This window comes from Calidris pugnax, unplaced genomic scaffold (genome assembly GCF_001431845.1).
Source record: "Calidris pugnax isolate Ruff unplaced genomic scaffold, ASM143184v1 scaffold148, whole genome shotgun sequence".
In the NCBI taxonomy this organism is placed as follows: Eukaryota; Metazoa; Chordata; class Aves; order Charadriiformes; family Scolopacidae; genus Calidris; species Calidris pugnax.
The window spans coordinates 4,326,819-4,350,586 of record NW_015090926.1 but is presented as its reverse complement, the minus strand read 5'-3'; the positions used below and the strand labels follow the sequence as shown (position 1 = coordinate 4,350,586).

General features: G+C 37.6%; 1 protein-coding gene and 1 long non-coding RNA gene across 5 annotated transcripts in view; one reads left to right on the top strand and one right to left on the bottom strand.

The window, feature by feature from the left end:
- LOC106893455 overlaps window positions 1-2,510 on the top strand; it is a 38,007-nt gene extending 35,497 nt beyond the window's left edge. The window contains exon 4 of the long non-coding RNA XR_001413076.1: window positions 2,428-2,510. This is a non-coding gene — a long non-coding RNA (uncharacterized LOC106893455). The remainder of the gene's footprint in view (window positions 1-2,427) is intronic.
- The window catches only part of LOC106893454, a 45,031-nt gene that overhangs the window by 17,064 nt on the left and 4,199 nt on the right, over window positions 1-23,768 (bottom strand). For 2 of the 4 annotated variants that reach the window (XM_014951442.1, XM_014951445.1), the window contains exons 2-8: window positions 18,232-18,323; window positions 14,734-17,211; window positions 12,565-12,747; window positions 8,345-8,512; window positions 6,575-6,676; window positions 2,820-2,930; window positions 1,086-1,264 (exon numbers count right to left, since the gene is read on the bottom strand). In XM_014951442.1, coding sequence (XP_014806928.1) covers window positions 1,086-1,264; window positions 2,820-2,930; window positions 6,575-6,676; window positions 8,345-8,512; window positions 12,565-12,747; window positions 14,734-17,211; window positions 18,232-18,323 — 3,313 coding nt within the window. Of the gene's footprint in view, window positions 1-1,085; window positions 1,265-2,819; window positions 2,931-6,574; window positions 6,677-8,344; window positions 8,513-12,564; window positions 12,748-14,733; window positions 17,212-18,231; window positions 18,324-21,828; window positions 22,143-23,768 lie in introns of those variants that run through there. The other 2 variants (XM_014951444.1, XM_014951443.1) reach the window with 2 other exon arrangements.

Below are 23,768 nucleotides of genomic sequence, written 5' to 3'. Positions count from 1 at the left end.
TTTTACAAGCTGTAAGATGTTTTACCATAAAAAGCCCCGAACAGACAACAGGCTTTGAAATCAATCTGTTTGGTTTTATAGACATAACTTTCTCAATGAATAACTTCATCATAAAGCTATCCGGGGGAAGGGATTAGTAACTTGTAATTACATGCAGCACCCACTGAAGCACCTCACAAACTACTGTAAAACCCTACTGTAGGGCAGGTGAGTTCATGGGCTCCACTCCAGCCAGGGCCATAAACCAGGCCTGCTATCCACTGCCCATGTCTCCCACCCCAGGAGCTAACCGCCTCAAGGGAAAACTCGTTTTGTTTTTTCCTCTTTTTAAATGCGATGTCTTTATTTATTCATTTATTTAGTGGTGAATAACCACGTAGAATACTCAAATGTTTGTAGTTGTGATAACCATGAAGCCACCCATTTAGGGCCATTAAGACTCACCATGCAATTAGAGGGCTGTAAATTATGCCGATTGAATTGGAACCTCAGGATAAAGCCAAGTAAAATATTTCTCTTCCTGAAGCACGTGTTCTACTCCTTTTTTGGATGTCTACTGCTAGATGAAGTTAAAATCTTATATACTACTTAAAGTACTAAGCACTGTACAGGTCCCTGCCCACATGACAGAGGATGAAGTGCCAAGCAATACTACTCTGGAGAAACTGAGCCTTCCCAATACCTCTCTGTGCAGGTTTATAGCATATTGACTCACACAAAGAAATCTCATGGTCATGCCTGTATAAGAAAATGCATATAACAATAGACAGAATATAGAGCTCCTACACATCTGCAGCTACTTAATCTCATCCAAAGCCTCCTAGAACCTATTCAATTCACATAGTTCTTGATCAGAACTAAGAAATTAAATTTCAATCCATAAAAGCCTGACAGTGTCTATGTCTGTGACTGGGATATAGGTACTCAATAAGCCTCCTCTATATACCACATACAAACCCATCTTTAGTGCTGGTGTTATTCTGCAAATACTACAAGTCAAGATAATTATTTGTAAATATGAGTACAATTTGCTGTACTTTGTAGTTCATGGCGCAGCTTGATTCCTCACTAGACTCTCTGCTTACCTTTTTGTGTTTGTAATAGTGTAGGTATCCATTATGTTTCAGCACAAACCACCTCTTCCTCCAGCCCTTCAATATTGCCGACTGTGTTCGTTTATGGAGATATCCTCGGCATGTTGGTCTGGGGGTGTTAGGGTAACGGCTGATATCGGATCCCACCACCATAGTCAGGATATCAGGACCTAAAATATTACATGAAGAATGTGAAAACATAGGTGAAAACTATATTTCAGTCTGTCAATATTTTTGAATACCTGAATACCCCCATGGGGTATGGAGCAGGAAGGCAGTATTCTATGCCATGCCCTTCTCCTACCAATGTAGCTTCTAGAAGCAACATGACGAAAAGCAGGCTAGGAAACAATGAATTAAATCAAGCAATATTTGGCCTTCGTTTCACTGAAATTCAGTAATGAAACTAATTTTGTGCTGAGGACTAGTAATGGATCTAGCTATCTGAAGACACCTCTTAGAACAGTTTTTGTGACTTACCTTTGCAAGCAGCATCTTAACTGCTTGCATATTTTATCACTTTAGAGAAGCGGTTGGATTTCATTGCTCAAATGGGTGTACATAAATTGGAGTTTATACAAAAGTTGCTGAGAGTGCTCTTAGGGGCACCTTCAGTCTGTTATCTTTCCCCTCACTGAGGCGTCCTGTGCTAAAATATCTACTTATCATTTGCAAAAGGTAAGGGCTCAATGTTAGGTTACAAGATTGTTTAAAAATGTGTTGCTGTTATCAACAATGAGGTACAATTTCAAATATTCACTAATACTATCAATAAATCTATGGCTTTGATCCTAAAGGCTTGAAATTCTAATTATATCAGATACTACTTCAGAGCAGGTGGTAATGCCTTAAAGAGGATTGAGAAATGTGGCTGTGACACATTTTCATTTGCAAAACATTTGCTGGATTTCTCTTTTGGGGACATTAGACTTTGGGAATGCTGTCTGTGTGCCAAGATTTAGGCCAGGGGGTGTTCTCTGAGGAGCTAAAAATACCCAGTAATAAGAGATTTATCTACTAAAAGACTCAACGTACTCTCAAATATAACAGTGTGAATGGCACCTTTATAATTAAAGAACTTGGTATGTGTCGAGTTAAATTTGTCACTGTCTTGTAAAAGGATTTTAATTTATTGCATTTCCTGTGAGCTCTTGTCAAAAATGTATCTGGGATAAATAAAAGAACTGCAGTAGATTAACTTTCAGTATGTCAACATGGGTATCTTTGGGGCTTAGTCATCAGAATTCTAGGAAGAATATGCATGATTAATATCTCTCACTCCTTGTTTCTGTGGTGCTGCCTCATGAAATCACCTCTCTGCTCTCCTGACCAGATTTCAGGTCTTGGTGACACAGAAGTGACTACTGGGTGCACTGAACCAAGCTGTGAAGTCTCTCCTTGAGGGAAAAGAAGGCATAAATAAGGTATTGGTATCTCTTCAGTCACTTTTAGGAATTTCTCAGTGACTTCCTTTAAGTGAACAGAGCCAGAAGCACTACTGTGACATGTTCATCGGGAATAATTAGTATGTCCATTTTCTTCTGTGTTCCTAGCAAGGTCTAGATAAAAACGTGACTTAGGCAATAATACTGTATTAAATACTAATGCATTAAACTGTTAATTAAGATTTTTGTTGCATCCATCATCCAACATGTCTAGATGCATTTGGAGCATTGTACAGCAATCCCAACCCAACCACGTAATTTACTGTGATCTCAAACTTACCTTTCCTTGCCAGATTGGCAGCTTCTGAATGTGGCATGCTGGTGACATCAGTTCCGTTGACTGCTATAAGAATATCCCCGACCTGAAGCCCTGCTTCTTCAGCTGCACTGTCTGGAATCAAAAAATTCATTTTATTTAGAGTTAGGATATCAAGTGTGTCTGTGTGATCAAGCTTTTCTAGCAAAACAGGTTATCTACCCAACCAGCCAAGGACTATGATTTGGGGGCTTTGTGATGTCAACTTGGAGGTGGAGCAGGTTTTTCTGAGCAATCTCTTAGTCATCTCTAAATGAAACTTCAGGATTTAGTTACTGGTTCAACTCTAGATAATCACTGGCAGTGGAGAAATTCCATTAAAAATGCCACTAGGACTTAAATGCTGGAAGATGCAATCAGGCATTTCAGTATCTGAGGGTTCTGGCCTAAAGTGCAAACAAAGATCTGATGCAATGTTCAGTAAAGTCAGTACAAAAAACACCTATTATTCTGGTGAGCTTTGGATTTAACACTAAAAGACTACTTTCTGTGCTGATATTTCTCTTGCTGGTTAACAGAATTTGGCTTCAGTGTTTTGTGGGTTTTGTCTTTAGGAGGAAATAACATCCTAAATTAACAAGGGTTAAGTGAAGGAGGGACTGAATCAGATTTGTTGATATATCAACCTTTTGTTTATGTGGTAACTGTTGCAATGCATATGCACCCCTAATGAAATAAGGCTCAGACGTATGCCAGGCAGGAATGGAAGTAAATTTGGGCAGTGATATATATGCTCCCTTCACAGGCACCAATACAGTTACTTAAATACCATTTACAAGTTTCTCGGACACATTGTCCCCCTTTGCATTTATAATTAAGTATTTCTAATGCACCGTGAAAAAAATGTTTTTGGAAAATATTGTTCCATGTCCATACTATTTTTAATGTATATTTTTAAAGATTTTGTACCCTATCACGTAGTAAATGTGATCGTTCAGTGAATTCCTGAGGATGCTTAGAAGTTGTAGGGAAGAGATTTGTAAAAGCTTAATAATAAACAGGCACAAAAAAGCCATGGTTCACCCTCCTGTGTATTAAAAATAATTTGCAAATTTGCAAATGCCAGCACATTTTTGGTTTGTGCTGGACTTAAGGATTTAATGCAAGACTTTATGATCATAAGTGGTCTTTAAAATATTATTAAAATGCCTCAGTGTGCAACCGAAAAGGGATACAAACGCAATTTTTATGTTTGTTTTAATGAAATGAGTCATATTATGAGAAAACAGAATTTTACTAGAAGTTTGTCTGTAAAAAAGAATGCTCTTTTTTTTTTCTGTTTTGTTGCTCTTTTAAAGCAACTGCATTTGAAAACAAAACATACAAATAAACTTAAGAGAACTGATATACAATGCGAGTAGCTGTTTCGCTATACGTAGTAGTTACAGATTAACTTGGTAGCTATTAGGGCTAATGTTGCAGACATGACCATTTATTTATATTTAGGTAAAAAACTTGACCACATTCTAATTTGAAAGACCTCTTCTGAGGTTATACTCTTTGATATAAGAATGCTAAGGAATATCTATGTTTACAATTGGGAAATCACCTAAAACTTATAATCCTAGAGAAAAGAAACATTTCTTTGCAACAGGGATAATTTTATGTCAATAGGTACTGAAATTCTCAGCAATCTGATAATAAAAGTTCTTTGTCCAAGCACACACACATTGTTATAGTTGTGCTGTTTAGAGCACAATTAATTTTCAGCTGAGCCAAATAATTTTGTTTTCTTAAATTAGTTAGCAATGAATGATACTGGTCTTTAACCTTGTAGTCAAAAGTACATTCTACTAAGATGAGTAGAACAAATTTTTTCATTGAAAATTACCCTCTGAGATTCACAGTAAATCACTTTTCTTGTCAGTTATACTGTGAAGATTATCTAGTCTCAGAGGCTATAGAAAATAATATTCTGGACTAAAATTATGTAGCTGTTTCAGGATGAAGAACATCACATAGCCACTTTAGCCACAATTTAATCTTACTAAGTCCTTTGTACAGTATTCTGTAGGCAAAGGTTTTTTAGATTTGCATTACTGACAAAGCTTCAATTGATAATGGAAATTCCTGATTGTATTCGGACGTATAAACACAGAATGATCTCTAGGATCTGGCGTCAAAGTACTTTTTTTTTTTCATGTAGTTTACATTAAAAGATTATGAGATCCTTTGATAAGCAGCAGGCATAGCCATACAGAAAGTAAAGCAACCATTTCTGAACTTTTCCCTTATTTCTTTTGAATAGGCCTGCCTTTTGCCTGAGTTCCTCTTCTGGACTGAAGGCTTTCTTTTTAGTATTTAATAAATAGACCATTTGGTCTCAGGCAACAAGTTAGAATGACTTTTAGAACTGAACAGCAGAATCATGCAAAAAATATGACAGGTATAAATCCAACTATGTTCAGATCTCAAGATTTCTAATACAACTCTTAGAGTTGTAAAGTGTTCATAAAGTGTTGTTCTTTTCAGATACGCATTTTTTTTTTCTCTGCATGTTGCTCCCTTGCTCAGATTTGTGACTCTTCTGATCTTCCCTAGTGGAGTTTAATGATGACCCCATTTAGTAGCTAAGCAGGCAGTTTTTAAAATTACGGGTTCAGCTAATGGATTCACAGGTCTCTGAATTCACAGGATTTTCCAGCACTGTCAGGAAGCTGGAAAATATAATACATAAGGCTGGAAAGTGACAGAACTATTCTTAGATGTCTTGCTAGAGGGCACACACTAGCATTGTTGGTCTAGGATGACATTTTTCATTATATCTGCCTTTGGTAATAGAAATTTATCTGAGTCCCCTCTGTTCCTTCTCTAATTCTACTGTGTCTGTCCTGAGATGCAGAGAGCAGTACAGCAAGCAATACTCTAGATGTCGGCATTCTAGATTTGGGTTAACCAAGGTTTTAGGTAGCAGCAAAATGACTCCCTGCGTCTTGTTCTCACTGCTATTTACTGATGGAGACAGCTTTTAGCCAGATTTCTAAGCTGCCATTGCATATGACACAGAGCTGATGATTTCAGGGACCTTTCAGTGGTGACTCCCTAGATTACTCCTGAGCATAACTGCCAATACCATGTTCTCCATCATGTAGGCATAGTATAGATCATTTCTCTCTAGAGGCATTAGCTTCCACTTCATCTTTGTTGAAACTCATCTCCCACTTTTTTGCCCACTCACTCAGTTTTGTGAGTTTCTTCTGGAGTTCCTCACAATCAGTGGACTACCTTGCAGAAGTTAGCAGCACACCTCTTAAAATTTATAGATGGTCTGATGGAAACCTGTCCAAGCAGAAGTGTCCCTAGCTAATTAGAATTTGAAAATGTTGTTATGAGGATCACTGCATCCTCCATGTCATTCTTAAATTAATAGATGTCAGTCCCCAAAAGTTTTAGACTTTACATCTGGAGAGAGGCTGGATGCAGACACTTGCATAAGGTATCAACTGGCATGGGAAGAAAGAGAGCAGTGGTTTCTGGTTTACCCACAGGCATACTGTGGCCCTAAGACAGTTTGTCAGGAGCAGTTCAGGGACATGATATTAAACACTTTACACCCACCAACTACTGAAATTATTTATGTACACCTATATTACATATTACTAGAAAGCAGATGTTCTCTATTATGTAGATCGTATTCTATCATATCGTATTACCAAATAGTATATATTTATTTATATACATTTTTATAGGAGAAGTTTACTAGTACAAACACAACATACTTGTGTCAACTTCTGTCACAAGGATAGGCTTTGAGAACTGGATCCTGAATCCCCAAGGGTAATTGCCAGTTCCTTTAGCGATCTTCACCGTTCTTTCACGAACTGCAAAATTGGAAAAAAAGATATCCCTTTTTCACTACAAGTCAAGTTCAATTTAGCAAGCAGCAATCTGTTGTAAAAACTTTTTATCTGTAGGCACTGACAGTTACCGATTCTGCAGATGGCTGGATGCTTTCAGTATCACTCCTAGCTGTTTGGTGCTGCCCCTCTGCCAGCACATACCCCACTCACACCACGACTGATCAAATGTCCTTCATGTTAGGGCAAAGACAGACAGAAGCAATAAAGTGTACTTCCATCAGCAGTTTAAGCTAGGATTAAGTTAAGACTGGATTTCATAACGAAGAGGTGGAGAAGCATTCAGATGTTCCACACCAACAGCCTTCTCAGCTGCTGATCTCTGTGGCAGACCTCTAAGATGCAAATAGAAAATGCACCCTAAATTCTTAAATGAGTTTAACTGTTTCTTGTAGTTTCATTCTTTTTATATTTTAGGTCTCTACCTTTGGATACCAATTGTCTCTTTTCCTTTGGTCCACCCTTACCTGTCCACTCCCCACTCCCATGGCCTTCCAGTCCTCTAGTCAACCCCCCACCACACTGACATCTCCTGCCACCAGTACCCATGTGAAATGTCTTTCAAGTCAGCAGAATTAAACATGTAAAGGGATCATTCCCAGTAAAAAGAAATATCAGGGTCTTCCAACTTTTTCTCGGGGTTTAGTAGTATTGTCTCAAATAGTCTGACTCATTAGTAAATTTTCTACTCATGAAGGACTTCAGTGCAAATTTGAATTCTCAGAGTGTCTGCTTTTGATCTTACTGTATTTGTCTCCAAACTGTGTACCATTTCAAAGTTAGAAATGGTTTTAAAGGTTACTTTACTAGCAGGTCAATTGATGTTACATGTCTAAATGAGCATAGATACTTCAATACCTACTTTAACTATCGTGTTGAACTTCAGAGCTCTCCCCTGGGAGAAGAGGCAATCAAAATGGATCTCCAGAATATTCTCATATATTTTAAGGGAGATTTTTCATACTTGGAGATTTATAGAGGACATTTGTTTTCTCTCACCTTGTGAATGATTTATGAGCTCAAGCAAAGAACTATGTCCCGGAAAGTTTCAGGGGTGTTTTCAGTTTGTCTTAGTTCTTTGAACTGTGTTACTTTTCAGTAAGTTAATATTTGAAAAGTGAAGGAAAACTGCCCATCCCCCTGCAAAAGTTATTCACTATATCTGTTTGCATGACAGTGTTTAAGCTACAAATAGAACAACGTTTCATAGCCATAGCAAACTTGATTCTTCCTGTCTAGATCTACTATATTTGAAAGTTTGAGGGAGAACAGATTATATGCTCATCATAAAACTTTATACTAATAGCTCTCTATGATTTTGCCATGCTTGAAGAAGCTATGAAATTATATTGGTTCTACCCTTATAATGCAGCAAGGGGTTCAATTATGACCTTTTAGCAGAATCAGTTTTGTCAAGTAATTGTGATATTTTGCAAGACAGCAGCTAAATGAGAACTACATATTTACATTACATTTTTTTATAACCTTTTAGCCTCTTGGGTTGCTCTTTTTCCTGTCTTCAGCATAAGCATCCAGCATCTTCTCCAAAATGGTGATCCCCTGGAATCCTCAAAGTGGCCAAAACAAATACAGTTTTATGACATTTGTTACGTGTTGCTTTAGTCAACTTACTTGCCACTGGTCTAGGCCTTTTGCTGAGACACCTAGGACTATTATTTGGTGAGACGTCATCTCCTCTGAAAACCCAGGAAGCAGAATGAAAGTTTTCTGTATAAAAACCTCTGTCCTCGTTTTCAGAATGTAGTCCCAGATCTACTGACCGAGCATCCTCTGAATTTACTGTCATGAAAGTAAAACAAGTAAATGTAATGTCAGTATGGAAAACACATGAAGAATAACAGACCTCAGCCAGTCAGCATGGAAGAAGTGCCACAAACTTCCTAATGAACTGTTTGTAATGTCTGTACTTAGTTCTGCAATTTTGCTGCTGTTAAAAAGGCAACCTGCAAAGATGTGCAAATTTACGATCACAATATTGGATGCTATTGCATATTGAACTTGAATGCCAAATGCAAAGGGTCAAAACAGGATCTGAAGCTCCTTAAGAGAAATCTGGCTTTAGCCAATTGTTAAGCTTTCCTATATGGCCCATTTGATTAGGAAACCAAGCAAGTTTTCTAGAAATTTCATACAAGTTCAGCACATACAGGAAGACAAAGAAGAAGCTGAAAAGTAATTAGGTAATAATAACTGTATTTGCTTAGTCTTAGCTCTTCCAAATGTGTGCATTTAGTTTTATTAAAAAAGAGATAAGGATAGTTGTTTGGGTTGGCCTTTTTTTTTTTTTTTTTAACATACAACTCCTGGCTTATCCTGGGCTGTTGAATCTTTGTATGATGTTACATGTGTTATCATGAGGATTTTCAGATTCTTTTTTATATTAATATGCATTCACACTGTCTTGCAGTGAGTCCACTGCGTCAAACCGTGTCACCTAGATTAACATGGAGATGGAGGGGAACTTTAACTCTGGCTCTCTGCTAAAGGAAAAAGTAATCTTCAGGCTCACAAGGAGAGAGGAGAGCAGGCAGCTGGCTATGTGACAGGCAGGCTATAAACAGTCGTTTGTGGAGAAAAAGGGCTATGCAATAGTACATCTTCCCAAACAGACGGGGAGCTGAACTTCAAAGCTAAAACTGGATGGTTTGAGGCATATAAGAGACCATCAGAGACTGTGCTAACAGATAGACTGAAAAAATGCTTTCATATAAATTGTCTGAGAGGAAAAAAACCTCATGTTCCTTTCAGTACAAAATGCCTGGTATAATGCAGCTAGGTTTAGTGCAGCCGCAGAAAGGATCTGTTTGCTTTGTTTATCCTGTGTTTGATGTGGCAATTATGCAAAATGATTTCCAGTTTCAAAACAGAAAAGATAAAAATTAACCTTAATTAGTTTTGTTCAGCAAGTTACTTCCTGAGTACATCTGAACGGCAGTCTTTTTTTCGCTTGGACAGTTTGCTTAACTGTGTCTATGTAGACAAATACTTCACATCAACTGGCTTCTCCCTTATGCAGAAAGTATGAGATAGCATGATCAACTGTATAAAGAGATGGCATCATTAACTGTATAAAAGGATACTAGTAAATAAACAAAATAAATAAATACTACTAGGTTGATATATTTAAAGTACATACCATGAATTTATAAATCAAGAAAACCTAAACTAGCACCAAGCAATTCCGCAGAGCACAGTATTTTGCCAGTTTAATATTGAATTGTTAGAATTGTAGTAGAGCTTAAAACTGTAGTAGAGCTTCTAACAGGCAAAACCAGAGAAATAAATGTAGCCACACTGCAACTATGGAGTTATGCCAAGGCATTTTTAAAGTATCTTTTCACCTCTTCCCTCCTTGAACTTTTGCCATGTATGTCAAACCGAGCAGCTTATGAGTGTCAGGAACAAGCTGCACCTAGGTTATTCTCAGTGGCTGGAAGCATGTAAGGAGCTGATGCTTCCAAATATCAGTGAGAGTTGCCTCAGGTCTACAAACACCAGGGAACAGCCTAGCTACGAAAGCAAACCGAACTGAAGTTGTAGGCCTGCAGTACACTATCTGAAATTATTAAATCCTAGGATTTGTGACAGAATTGTCTGATCACTCACCTGTTCTGGAGACCACATCAGGCTGATGTCATGTGCTACCAAAAGCTTTGTCTCAAGGAAAGCAATTCTAGCTCTTGCAACTTGGTCTTTTTTTGATTGGTTGGTTTGTTTGTTTTATTTTTTATTTTTAATTTTACATTTTCTTGATGAAACCAGCATGTGCCTGATCTAGTAAAATTTATGGTCCAGCTCTGTATTCAGGAGACATTACAGTCTATCTTGGTGAATATATTTCCTGGTAGGTTTTTTGAGTGGTGGTTTGACATGGTAACTTTCTTATCTCCTTCCTGTGGACTTGAATCTGTCTTAGGGGACAAGAATGGAAACTGCTACCAATAAACAGTTTTTTCATTTCCATGTGAAATGTCAGTCATCCCTGCTGCTTTGTTAACAGGCATTAGAAACTTAGGGATTGACTCAGTTATCTCATGAAGTTAAACAAGTTAACCTCAGGAAGTTCAACAAGGCCATGTGCAAGGTTCTGCAGCTGGTTTGGAACAATCCCAAACACAAATACAGGCTGGGAGGAGAATGGATTGAGAGCAGCCCTGAAGAGAAGGACTTGGGGGCGTTGCTTGATGAGAAGCTCAAGATGAGCCAGCAATGTGTGCTCACAGCCCAGAAAGCCAACTGTACCCTGGCCACCAGGTCAAGGGAGGTGATTCTGCCCTTCTAGTCTGATCTCGTGAGACCCCACCTGGAGTACTGTGTCCAGCTCTGGAGTCCTCAGCACAGGAAGGAGACATGGATCTACTAGAGTGAGTCCAGAGGAGGGTCACAAAGATGATCAGAGGGCTGGAGCACCTCTCCTATGAAGACAGGCTGAGAGAGTTGGGATTGATCAGCCTGGAAAACAGAAGGCTCTGGGGAGACCTTATAGCAGCCTACCAGTACCTGAAGGGGGCCTACAGGAGAGATGGGGAAGGACTCTTTCTCAGGGAGCATAGGATGAGGGTAATGGTTTTAAACTGAAAGAAGGTACGTTTAGATTAGGTATTAGGAAGAAATTTTTTACTATGAGGGTGGTGAGACACTGGAACAGTGCACCCAAAGTAGTTGTTGATGCCCCATCCCTGGAAGTGTCGAAGGCCAGGTTGGATAGGGTTTTGAGCAACCTGGTCCGGTGGAGAGTGTCCCTGCCCATGGCAGGGGGTTTGGAACTAGGTGATCCTTAAGGTCCCTTCTAACTGTAATTATTCTAGGATTCTATGATCTGAATATAGGTGACTAGTACCATATTAGGTGCCTAAGGGTATCCTTCGTCAAAAAGGTATGGGTCCCCTATCTCAGAACCCTGTTGGCATCCCAGCAGGCAACTGAAACCTATGTTTAGGTAGGCTGATGCAGGACTTAACCTCTTCAGTACAGGGATAGAATATATTTACAGTTTATCTTGTACTGGACCTGCACTGAAGTGGTACAGCTGTCAGTCTTCTATAGGTTTGCATTTAACAAATAAAACATCCTTACCAAAAGTAACAATTATAGCACAAAATATTTCCACAGGGAAGTGCACATTTCTTCATCTGTACAAAGTACTTCTTACATTACAAAAATAGCCAAACAGGCGGCAAAGGCAGTGTGAAGTAAGAAGTACCACATATGTTCTCTCCTAGACTGTGAAATCCTTGCTTGGGGACTCCATCTGCACGAAATGTAAATTCATTAAGAAGTTCATCTTTAAAATTCTTTCCCGTGTGATTTAAGACAATGAGTTCAGTACACAATCAAGCATATGGCAAGGTTACAGATTTCTTAATGAGACAGTTACAGACTAACTCTTTCAGTAACTGGACAGTAAAGGACAAACTAGACAACAAGGTGGAGTGGGTGGTTATCTTAGTGAGGAGAGAAGCTCTTCATGGCTTTGACATAAGCAAAATAGGCATCAGGATTATGATTTTTGTCACACCCTCAAAGCTGCTGCTGTAAGTGATTACCTGTTTATCTGTGCCTAGATCTTGTCTTAACATTAATTGCATATGGATGAGGATGGTGCAATCAATGTTTTTCCTATCAGTTTGTTTGCTTGGTTATATGAAAGAGAGAGGATTCTAACACCCATAGTGAGGAACAGTTCAATTGAATAAAATATGCTTGCTCATGATAATGACTAAAAGAGACTCAGGTTATGAACTGAAGATCAATTTCCTTAGCTGAAAACCCTGCCAGGGTGTCAATCACACAAAGGGGAAAGAATACAGTTATAAGATTAAAGTACTCACTCGAACCCTCAGTGATTGTGCTGTTTATGGAGCTTCCTCCAGTTGAACTGCATTTTTTGCTGTCTTTGAACTGTTTCCGTCTCCTGGCCCACTGGTCTATTGCTTCTTCCTGGGAACTATCACTTGCTCTGGTGTCTTTCATCAAAGGTAGTTTTCTGGTTTTATTCATTTCTGATTTCAAATCTAAATTATAACCAGACATTATTTGTGAGGAATCGTAAGAAAACTTAAGCAATTATAATGTCTAAAATTTTCACATTCTAACAACAAGAACAATCTAACCTAAAAATAGAAATGAAAATACCAAATAATACTGAAAATATTAATAAAGCATGTATTTTAGAATATTTGAGGTCTTAATGCAGAGAAAGGTACATGTGATTACCTTGTGGTAGTTGTATCTGTAGTTAAATACCTTCATAGCCATTTGTATGGCACCATTTTTATGCAGAAACATATAAATTTTTCATGGATTTTGTTTAAAAGTACTCATACGTTTTTGAAGTGGCCAATATGTAGATATATAAAGTGCTATTTAAACATTAAAAATCTTGCAAGACACACATGCAGATAAAAGGAGGTTCAGGTTTCTTTGTGGGTAGAGCAGCATAAATTTATTTGTTGTATTACCATTTAATCTAAACCAGCAATTGGAAAGCAGTCTTTGTGTTAGATTCCATCCTAAAAATGCAGCTGTACCCACTGGTACAGGGTGCAGGGAAAAAGTGAGCCCGGCCTGCACAGGCTCCCTAGAGGCCTGTGTAAGTGCTCTCTTGGGTCAAGAGCCTTTTTGTGGCTTCAGTCAGATCTCCATCACAGACCTGTGTCACCGAGCCCCTTTTCCAGAGCAGAGAGTCAGGAAATGGATTTTTTTTAGGGGCACGAGTCTTTGCTCCTGTGATAGTAATTGAGTTCCCACACCACCAGCAGACTTCCAGGTTGCTGGGGCTCCTCTCCCCATTCCTGTTTACAACATTTGCATCTGTTTTTCTCCTCTGTTCTAGGTGCTCTCACTCTTTGTTGAATAATGCCACGTTTCCTTTCCAGTGTCACTGTATTACTGAGCACAGAACATCCTGCATTGCCCCTTGTGCCTAATTCCTTGATTAAGTAGGATGGTATTCCCATATTGTAAGTGCATTGTTATTCATATTAAAATCAAAATGCAAGAAATAGCTATATCTCACTTCAGGTGTTTTTGAAATTTTTATTACCAGTGCCAAACAAGACAACCTTGGAGGACATACCAGTACTTTCTGCAGATACTGTGAACTAGAAAGATTATTAAAAACTTTCTGATGCTTTTCACTAATATTCTTGAAGACCTTTTTCCCATGATAAGAAAGTATGCATTTTTCAACTGTATAAAACTCCTACCTTCCAAATGTGTTGGAAAGATTCTCTTCTGGAAAGGATGATCTGAGTTATATTTGTATATAACTTCATTAATATTAAAAAATTAAAATTAAAGTGTTTGGAGTGGTATTTCAAAAATACACACACAAATGTGTGTGTACATATTCACAATGTAAAAAGTTTACATTGTAGTGTGCAGTGTCTCAGTGTGGCTTTACATTTTTATGATTCAAAACACTCCTTTTAAATGACCAATTATGGATATGGGTAGGTGAATTACAGAAGGGAAGACAAGAAATTTTGTAAATTATTATCTATTAAAAATAATTCTTTCTCATATGGAGTTTTCTTAACAACATAAAGAGAGGAGAAAAGAACGTTAAATGATCCACTATGGTGATTCCATGACATGCAAAAGCTCAGCCAGAATTAGGACTGAGATGCACTTGGAGCTTAGTATTTCCACAGATCACACAGACTCCCAAACAAGATTTATATGGTTTTAAACGCTGACTAGAACTCTGAATTCCTGCCACATGGCAATTGCGAAAAAACCTTTCTTGTTTTGGTCTTTGCTTCTCTCACTAGATGTACAGTATGGGTTTTTTATTTAAGTTACTTGGGTCTACAAGGTGTCTCTTAGGATCCTCAACACAATAGCAACATATTAGAACCAAATGGCCAAGCATACCAATACTATTGTATTGTTATAATATACTTTCATTTTCCCCCCAAAGATGTCACCAAAGCACTAAACCACCTATGCTAAAGGTGTGTAAGTGGTATTAACTCCAAAAGTCTTACAACACCTACCTTTCTGACTAATCAGTTTTACTGATAAAGGAGGGATGTCTGCATTCTGATGAAAATTTTCTTTCATTTCGGTCTTTTTCTCAACTTCATCAGAGTTGGATTTGGCTAGCTGATGTAGTTGATGTTCTCCAGGCTCTCTCCTTAAGCTATCATCAATTGACTGTTTACTGCAAAAGTTCTCAGATCTTTCCTTGACATCTGAATGTTCTGTGAAATTCTCTTTCTTTTCTGTATATGGTGAAGAGGTAGACAATATGGCAGCCTGTGCTGAATCATTATGGTAATCGGATTCAACAACGATATTCCCAGATATGTCTTGTATCTCAGAAAAGCTTTCTGATTCATTATTTATGTCATGCTCCTCGGGATCTAATAGCAAGGATGACAGCAAGGATTCTTCTTGTATACTACAGGGAAGTTTAGGCTCTTTTCTTGCTGCAGAGCCAAAAGAATCAGGTATCAGTTTATTGTCAACCTGGATGAGTCTTCGTTCTAGTTCTCCAGTTATCACAGTCATTACCGATCCTCTCCTTTTCTTTGTTACCTCAGGCTCTGCAGGGGGTTGGTGAACGTTTTGCTGTAAAGCTGAAAGTTGGTTTGGGGTGCTTTCTGTAGATGCATAATTAGTGCTTTCCTTGTCATTAATGACTTCGCCCAAAGGGCTTCTAGAATGTGGATAGACCTGTACCAGCTGAGCTTTGTTCTGCATTTCAGTGTGCTTTTCTAAATGGTTGTACTCTGGTGTCCCTTCATCTAAGGCATCTTCAGTAGACTCAGAGTCTTCCTCCCATATGGCTATGTTTCTCAGAGGCTCCTCATGCCCATTTTCTTTTTTCTCATTTATAGTACTACTGGAATGGAGACTCTCCATTAATGTTTCTTCTGTTTCTTCACCATGACCCACACAGTCTGCATAGTCATTCAATAAAGAAGTGTCATCTAGACTTTCTTCAGGCTCAGATGGATAAATGGTAATATTATGATCAAATGATGTGAAAGCAAACTGATACGAAGACTTCAGACCTCTCAAACTCTTCAGTGAGGAGGTCAAGTCAGGACACTTAGAAAGTTCTATATAGCTGGTATGAACATGTGAGTTCCTGTTATAGATATCTCCCGCTTTGGTCTCCTTAGGCAATACTTTTAAGGATGGCAACGAATAAAAGCCAGAATCCTTTCTAGAGTGAACTGGTGATGGTACATCAAGGGCAGTATCTGGGAAAGACTTTCTTCTTGCTGGTTTTTGCCCCATGTCTCTGTATTTGTCACAGTTATTTCTTTCTTGACCTAATATATTGTTCTTACTGATATGCTCCTTCCCAGCATTTGCGTTGTTCAAGGTATTACTAGCTACAAGACAATTTGTATTATTTATTTTTGAGAAAAGTATTTTATCTTTTGAAAAATCTTCCTTTTCATTGGTTTGGTCTTTGTAGTCCTTTTTGCTATATTTACAGAAATAATTTTCTTCCTCCCAGATTCTCAAGGCCGTAGAGAGGCTGTCAGATTCCCTTCTGGAAGCTGACAATGATACTCCCTCTGCAATTGTATCCAAATGCACTTTCTCACAGTCAGCAAATTCTTTAGGTGGAGGGAGAAGTGTACATGCATCTGGGAATGTATAGTCTACTTTTTCCTGAATGCTAAAAGATGATTCACAATCTGTATTGCAAGGCGCTTCTGTTACAGAATAATCTGTTTCACTCCAATAGGTATCTTCTTGTTCCCTGTTGCAGGTTTTGCTCTGTGTTTGTTCACCAGGTGTGATGTTAACCTTTAGATTTTTATTTCTGCTGGTATATTCCACTTTAATTTCCTTTGCTTCAATGTTCATTTTCAGGGAGGCATTTTTGTTGACGGCAGTTTGAATTTTATGTTTAAAGGATCCCTTATAATTCCCATGGTGTTCTGCTGAAAGGTCAGCTGAAGGACACTGGTGCTTCGAACATTTTGAACACTGACTTTTCTGATATTGTCTTTCATGACAACGTTTATTGTTCTTTGAACTTTTCCTTTTCTCAGCTACAAGTTTTGTTCCAGAATCAAACAAAGAAACATTCTTAACTTCTACTTTCACATTAAAAGAACCGTATTTTACTTCTGCAGTAATTTTTCCAGTAGCCAAGCTAATAAACTCTGCAGAGTCTGGCTTGCCCCACAGTGTAATTTTCCCTGTGGATGAGCCCTCTGTTTCACCAAAAGTTACTGTAGCTAGGATTTCATCTTGCTGAGGAGGAAACATCTGAGGAGGGTAGTTCTTTTCCTTTTTTCCTTCTTTTTCGCTGTCTGAAACGTTATCAAGGTCTTTATCTTCAGACGCATCTGAGCTACTCTGATTCTTGTTTTCATGATCTTTTCCATCTTCTTCAGTACGCTTTACATCCAGTGGCTCAGCGAAGCGAGCCAGAGCCTCATCTGCTTTATTTTCAAGGCTTCCTACATTTTGCTGGCATTTACAAATGGGTGACAACTGTTCATCTAATTTAAGGTAAAAAAAAGAACAAAAAACATTTTTCCCATGACTTGGTAAGTGGTATCACAAATGTATGATTAGCTTTGAGACACTTTTCAAAGAAAATACCTATTTTATCTTTGAGGTATAGTGTATTATCCACAACATTATTTTTTCATTTCAGTATTAACTTATTTTGTCTTAGTTATCTGATAAGTAATGTGAAGTCAGGCCATGTTAACTCTGACTGGAGAAAATGAATATACCTACACTGTTTTTTTCTCAGAAAGTTGCAGAATTGTTAGAGAACAAGGTATTCTATTTGTATATAGAAAGATTTACCTTTTTTACTTCCATTACTCTCAGTATTTACTTCATTCCTGTGAACACACTGGGACAATCAATATCCCACCGCATGTTTGCAGTTTGGGGTAAATTACATGGAACTTGACTTTTATAATCCTTTTACAGATGAGCAAACAAAAGGATTAATGAATATTGTCACAATCACACAGCAATCAGTGGCACATTGCCAGGAGGTGAAAGCCACAGCTTTCTGTTCGAAGCAGAAGAAAATACTGTTTCCTGGCAGGAGCTGTACTAGGCAAGATTTCATGGCATTCATACAATTACAAAAAATTCTGACTTGCTTAGGCTTTTTTTTTTTTTTTAGAATAGCTCATGTACACGTTAGAGGATAACAGTTTACAGTGACATCTACCTAAGTAGGATTAGAACAAGCTGTTAAACTCAGACAACACTGAGAAATTTACAGCAAGAATGCTGAGAATTTGAGGCAATTAAACATCAACATGTTAAGAAAGACTTTGTCAGAAATAGCTAGGATAGCAGCTCAACTGAAATAAAAAACTAGAGTACCCTCATCAAGACATTATCTGTATGTACCCACACTTCAGTGTAAACATTTCCAATCTGTCAAACAGCTTTGGGCACAAAGATGGATTTCTGTCTTGATGAGTAAATTGAGCATAACCATCTATGATTCTGATGTTTTTACTTCAAATTAAACATTTCTGTAAACTTACATTCTCTGGAATCAGAGCTCTTTCTGCCCTTGCAGCTTTTTCTTCTTTTTCTACTCATTTCTAAGAACTGAGGGCATCTGGGTTCTGCTCTGCTGTGTGGGAGAGAAAACAATGGATAATGAGAAAGTTTCTCTGGAATAATTTTGCACTCTGACTGTCTCAGGCTCTCTCACTTGGCTTTTCTCCTGTGTAAGAACTGACTGGTTATAATGAAAAACATAGAAGTGCTACAGCAGGTACTAATGCATCTATTTGCTTCTCTTGGTTATTTGGGATCAAACTTTCAAAGCTTTCCAAATAGCTTAAAATCAAGGTCAATGATCTCAGCTATGGGGCCTGAACCAGTATTATTTGAAATCTTTGGGAGATCTGGGCAGTGGCTGACCTCTTCCAGCCTATGATTTTATCTAAATCTGATTTTTAGATATTAATATTTTAAGCATTTATTTTAAATTCAATCTTATCTACATAATGAAATACTTAATAATCATTGCTTTTTCTCCTGAGAAAAAGTCTGACAACGCAAGAGAATAAAAGGCTTCAGCTAGGCCTAAGTTCATAACTGAGCTCCATGCAGAGCAAACCAAGACCAATCTGCATCTCACAGTTTGGGTAGTACTTTGCATTTGTTTGTGGGAAGAAGAAAATTGGTTTATGGTTTTTTCATCTCATAGGGAAACTTGTTACATCATTAACTGTTAATGCATGCTTAGTATTGAAGACCTACTGCACTCTAAAGGGCAGTGGAAACCCTCTAATAACTAATTTTTAAATATTATTACTTTCACAAAATCAAGAAAATAAAATTAAAAAATTTGTTTCCTAACAGGATGGTGGGAAATTTCAGTCTGAATTTAACAGGCCTTAAGAAACGTGGTATCAAACTCTGCTCAGAGGAAACATTATGGATGCTATTTGCATACTTTAATAATTTGAGACAAATGAAGAATCCCTAAACCCTCAAGTAGGAGCTGAGCTTTGCATCCATGTTTAGTTAGTCAGTCATTTTCTTGCAGCTCATCACTGAAGTGATGAGCTTAAATTTACTTTGAACTGAACAGAATAGCTAAAATCCAGAAGTCCTCTATCATTCCTGTTGTGCAATGGGGCTAAATGCTGACTGAATCCAGAGCTTCAAAGCTCTGAAGCATGAAGCTTCAGAGACTGAAGTCTCTTCTGAAGCTGACAGAAGAGGTCTGCATCTCATGCAGCAAGGTTACTATGTAGTGGCTATTTAACCAATTAGAATTGGTAGCATTTTCTGGGATTGATGTTTCCTTGGAAAATTGACTAAAAATTAACAGTATTGAAATATAATGAAAATAGCCAACTTTCCAAAAAAGTCACTGGGTTCGGATTTACTTCTGTTTAATCCAAAGATTTTCTATTGTATTCTAAATGACTTTGGAATAGATAATTCACATTGTTTGAAATTACAACTATTTGAACTGCTAATACATCATTGGGATAGTCTTGAAAACTGGTAGAGTTATGTTGGAAAGAAAACTGACTGCAAGTGTTATTAGTCACAATCATCTTTAGATGATGGTTCATCAGTACATCAAATACATCATTGTGGAAAGAGCATGAGTGAATTTTTCAGACTGTGCCCTTACCTAGTGTAATAGGGATGTATGGATCTTGTTATAAAAATTAGGATTAGGATAAAGCTTTTTAAATCGCTGCATTGGCATTGTAAGGCTCAGGTTACTTGTCACAGTGACAAGTACATGCTCAAAGATGAAACCTAAGACCTAGATGAACAGGATGAATAAGCTGTTTTGTTTAGGTTTTTTTCCCAGTTATTTCTGTAATTGGTACCCAGTAGATTAAAACTGTAACTTAGAGTGATTGTTTGCACTGTTTATTTGTGATTAAGACTAACATCTCTTAGATGTTAATTTTCATATTTATATATTATTAATTTTAATTGTACATGCAGTGTGTTAAATTGTTGATATCCTAAAGTGAATTTCAGGTAAACACTGGAAAGAACTTTTATGATACAAATAATTTTGTTGGCTCTACTACATTTCCGTATGTTATTTAAGGCTTTCTCCTCCGAGGTTTACCTTACATCAGGAGAGGCACCAGCTCTTTGCTTTTCCCTCATCTTTTCTACGCATGTTTTCCTTGCATTGTCTTTGCCTATTCTCGCTTTGCTGGTGCACCGGCTGGGATGTGCTAACAGAATTAGGAATCTCATCACCTTCAATCCTAGTCACATGAGTAGACCTATTGACTTGAGCAAGGATTAGTTGCACGCATCAGGACTGCAGGGTAAGACCCTGCATCGGGGACTGTCCTGTCCACTGCTGGACAAACACTAGTCCAATTAGCTTAGATCACAACACAGGGACTCGGCAGCTCACTGGATAGAAGCCACTGACCATAGTGCTCTACGTGACAGGTTATTCTTACTACAAACAGCCATGCTTGGCTTAGCTCAGAATACTAACTTCTTAATTTTGAGTGAAAGATTACTCTCCACTATGACAATAATTAAAGCTCTGTCCAGAACATGTTAATTTTCACTGCGAATAACTATCTGTAACAGTATTTCTTTCAGGATAATGCTGCTGATGACAAGCTTTATCATCATAAAGGCAACAAAATATTTTTCTAACATATGCCTCTCAGATCATCTTCTTAGGCAGGAAAAGTTGCCTTAAAAATGCTGGTTGGAAATAAAATTGAAAATACAGAAGTTATTTTATTCCAGTTTTATACATTTACATAATGGAGATTTTATGTGAAAATGTATGTTCCTAAGTGTTCTAAACAAATGTGTTCAGTGAACCTATACAGTAATGAGAGACTGGCAGAAAAGACAAACTAAAAAAAGGAAAGGAAAATATGGAGAAAATATTTAGTAATATTGAATTGGAATGGTGTAGTGACACAACACATTTGCAAAACACTTTCTGTTCTTTCAGGACAACATTAATTGTCCTTTTAGATGGTATGTATCCTTACAATCTCAGTATCTTATGTTGGAGAAGGCATGGCTATAAATGTGGCAGCTCACTTTATACCTCCCCACTAAACTGTATACTGTTCACAGACTGCAGAAGAACAATGTCAGGGAATACCCAAACAAGCCTTTCTGAAACATCATCCTACTACTGCTCTCCCATTCTGTGTTTCCGCCATGTCAAATCCTTCTGATTAATTTTCTCCCTCTGGATACAGAATCCGACTTTTTGTTTCCCTTGCCCTACTGGAGTTTGTTCGCGTTGACTTCCATTCTGTCTCTGCTCATATAGCTCAATATTATTCTATTCCATACTAATCTTTGCTTTGACTTCGCTCAAGTTACCAACTATGTCTGGCCCAGTTTCTCAATACTTAGTTCTTCTCCTCCTACAAAATTATTCTTAAAGCTTGATTTTTCCTTGTGAATTCTTCCTTTGACTCTCCTTACTGACTGTGTTTTGTGGCATACTACCTGCATTACTTTTATGCATTAAGGCAGATGCCCTATAGATAATTTACTCTTAACGGAGACAATGTCATTAGCATGAATTGGGGAAAGCCTAGTAGTTCCACACAGAGAGCAGGCAAAAAAGGCTCATCATTGATTTACCTCTTATTTACCTCAATCAAGCATGTCTTATTCAAGAATCTTCTGGGTTTTTCCTCTTTTTTTTTTTACAAAGATGCTCCAAATCTCTTTATCAAACTACCATTATTACCTTCTCTGAATGACTTCTGAACAACCAGTTCTGCAGTGCTATTGCCAAAGAATGTATTTCATGCCAAATACATGCAAGAAAAAGAATGTATTATGAAAAATGCCTTAGTAGTGCTTCTTACTCTCTACCTCAGCTGGTGTGTCTCTTATTTTCATCTGTTTATAATTTCATTTACACATTTTCCAGAAAAGACTAGTCTTTAAAAACTTCTTTGAAAAATGTCTAAAATAAAGGAAGCACACAAACATTTACTGGGACTGTAGCAGGACTCTAAGGAATTCTACAAAATTAATTAAAACATGAGTTATATGGCTGCAAAAGATCAGCTTCTGTTCAAATGTTATCTGGCAGTATCCAAACAGCTACGAGAACAGCACATGCAAATGAGATGCTTAGAAAAGCACGGGTAAGAGAAATTAATCTGCAACAGGTATTGTATAGCACCCAGTGATCGACCATTTTGTTAATGAAATGTGCTGTGGCACATTTAATGAGCACACCAAATCAGGATCTTACTTTTTCAGATCATGAAAAGAGAGCAAACAGCAGTCAGAACTGCAGTTCTGATTTTCAAGGAAGGTTACTGTCCAAGCAGCTAAGAATATCACTTTTCTCATAAATGAGCACTCTCAGGGAATCCAAACCCCATGTCATTAGATTTTGCATTATTTTGGACTCTTTTTATAAGCAACAAGTGACATCAGATGAAGTGTTGAATAGGTTTCAAACAATCTTTTTTAAAGGAATAGGGGGTATGCTGTTGTTGCCGTTATGTTAAAGACATCTCCCTGTAGGCAGGGTGCTCTTCCCTTTAGTTTTAAAAAGGCTAATAAAGTAGCAGTCAGTCAAATGTTTTCAAAATTATTCTGAGAACACAAGTTCCAGCAAAGTCATAGTAAAAAATAGTTCAGCTATCATATGTGCTGTACACGTACAACATTTCTGCCTTTTCAGGAAGAATTCAAGTCATAGGTATAGCTTTCAGTTCTTAAATTCTGCAAAACCATACATTAAATTTGTTTTCTTATAAAGCTTCTGCCTACTAACTAAGCTAATCTTGTTTTCTGTTTAATTATTTTGAGCTCTTGCCAGAAGAAGATTTCTTCTTTGCAAGAAGAGATAATATGTTAATAAGAACAAACATTTATTTCAGATTTTGGAGATTTTCTGCATCAACAGTGTTCAATTCCACCTTCATTTAAAGATATGCACCATTTTCCACAGCAACAAAATGGAGCTTGTAGGTAGCCTCTGTGCTGTAAATGATCCATCCAGAGATCACATGATGCTTTTAACAGAGTAATGCAATTTACTGATCAGATTTTTCCAGTGGTGAGTTTAATGCAATGGATGCTCATGCATTTATTATTATCTACGTAAGAACGCATTTTTAAAAACTGGGAGAGAACATACTTTATTGTGCATTATATTTCTGTTATACTTAATAAAATAATTTTTTCTTCTTCAAAAGGTCTGAAAATCTATTTTAAAAATTCCCATGAATTGCCATTTCTGTTCACATTGTAGGGCCTCTGCTATTCCTGTTTTAGAGACCAAAGAAAAAACTGCTAATTTGAATCTCCTCCTCTGGAGACAATCAAAACCTGCCTGGACACGATCCTGTGCAACCTGCTCTAGATGAACCTGCTGCAGTGGGAAGATTAAACAAAGTGATCTGCAGGGGTCCCTTCCAACCCCTGCCATTCTGTGAAAGCTAGCTGGATTAGTGCTTTTCTTGTGAGTTTGTCATTCTGATATTTAGTGCACCATCTTGCATTTTAGTCACTTTTAATTTGGTTCCATTTTGGCATGTAATTCATGCTTTGTCAGTATCAAACATGA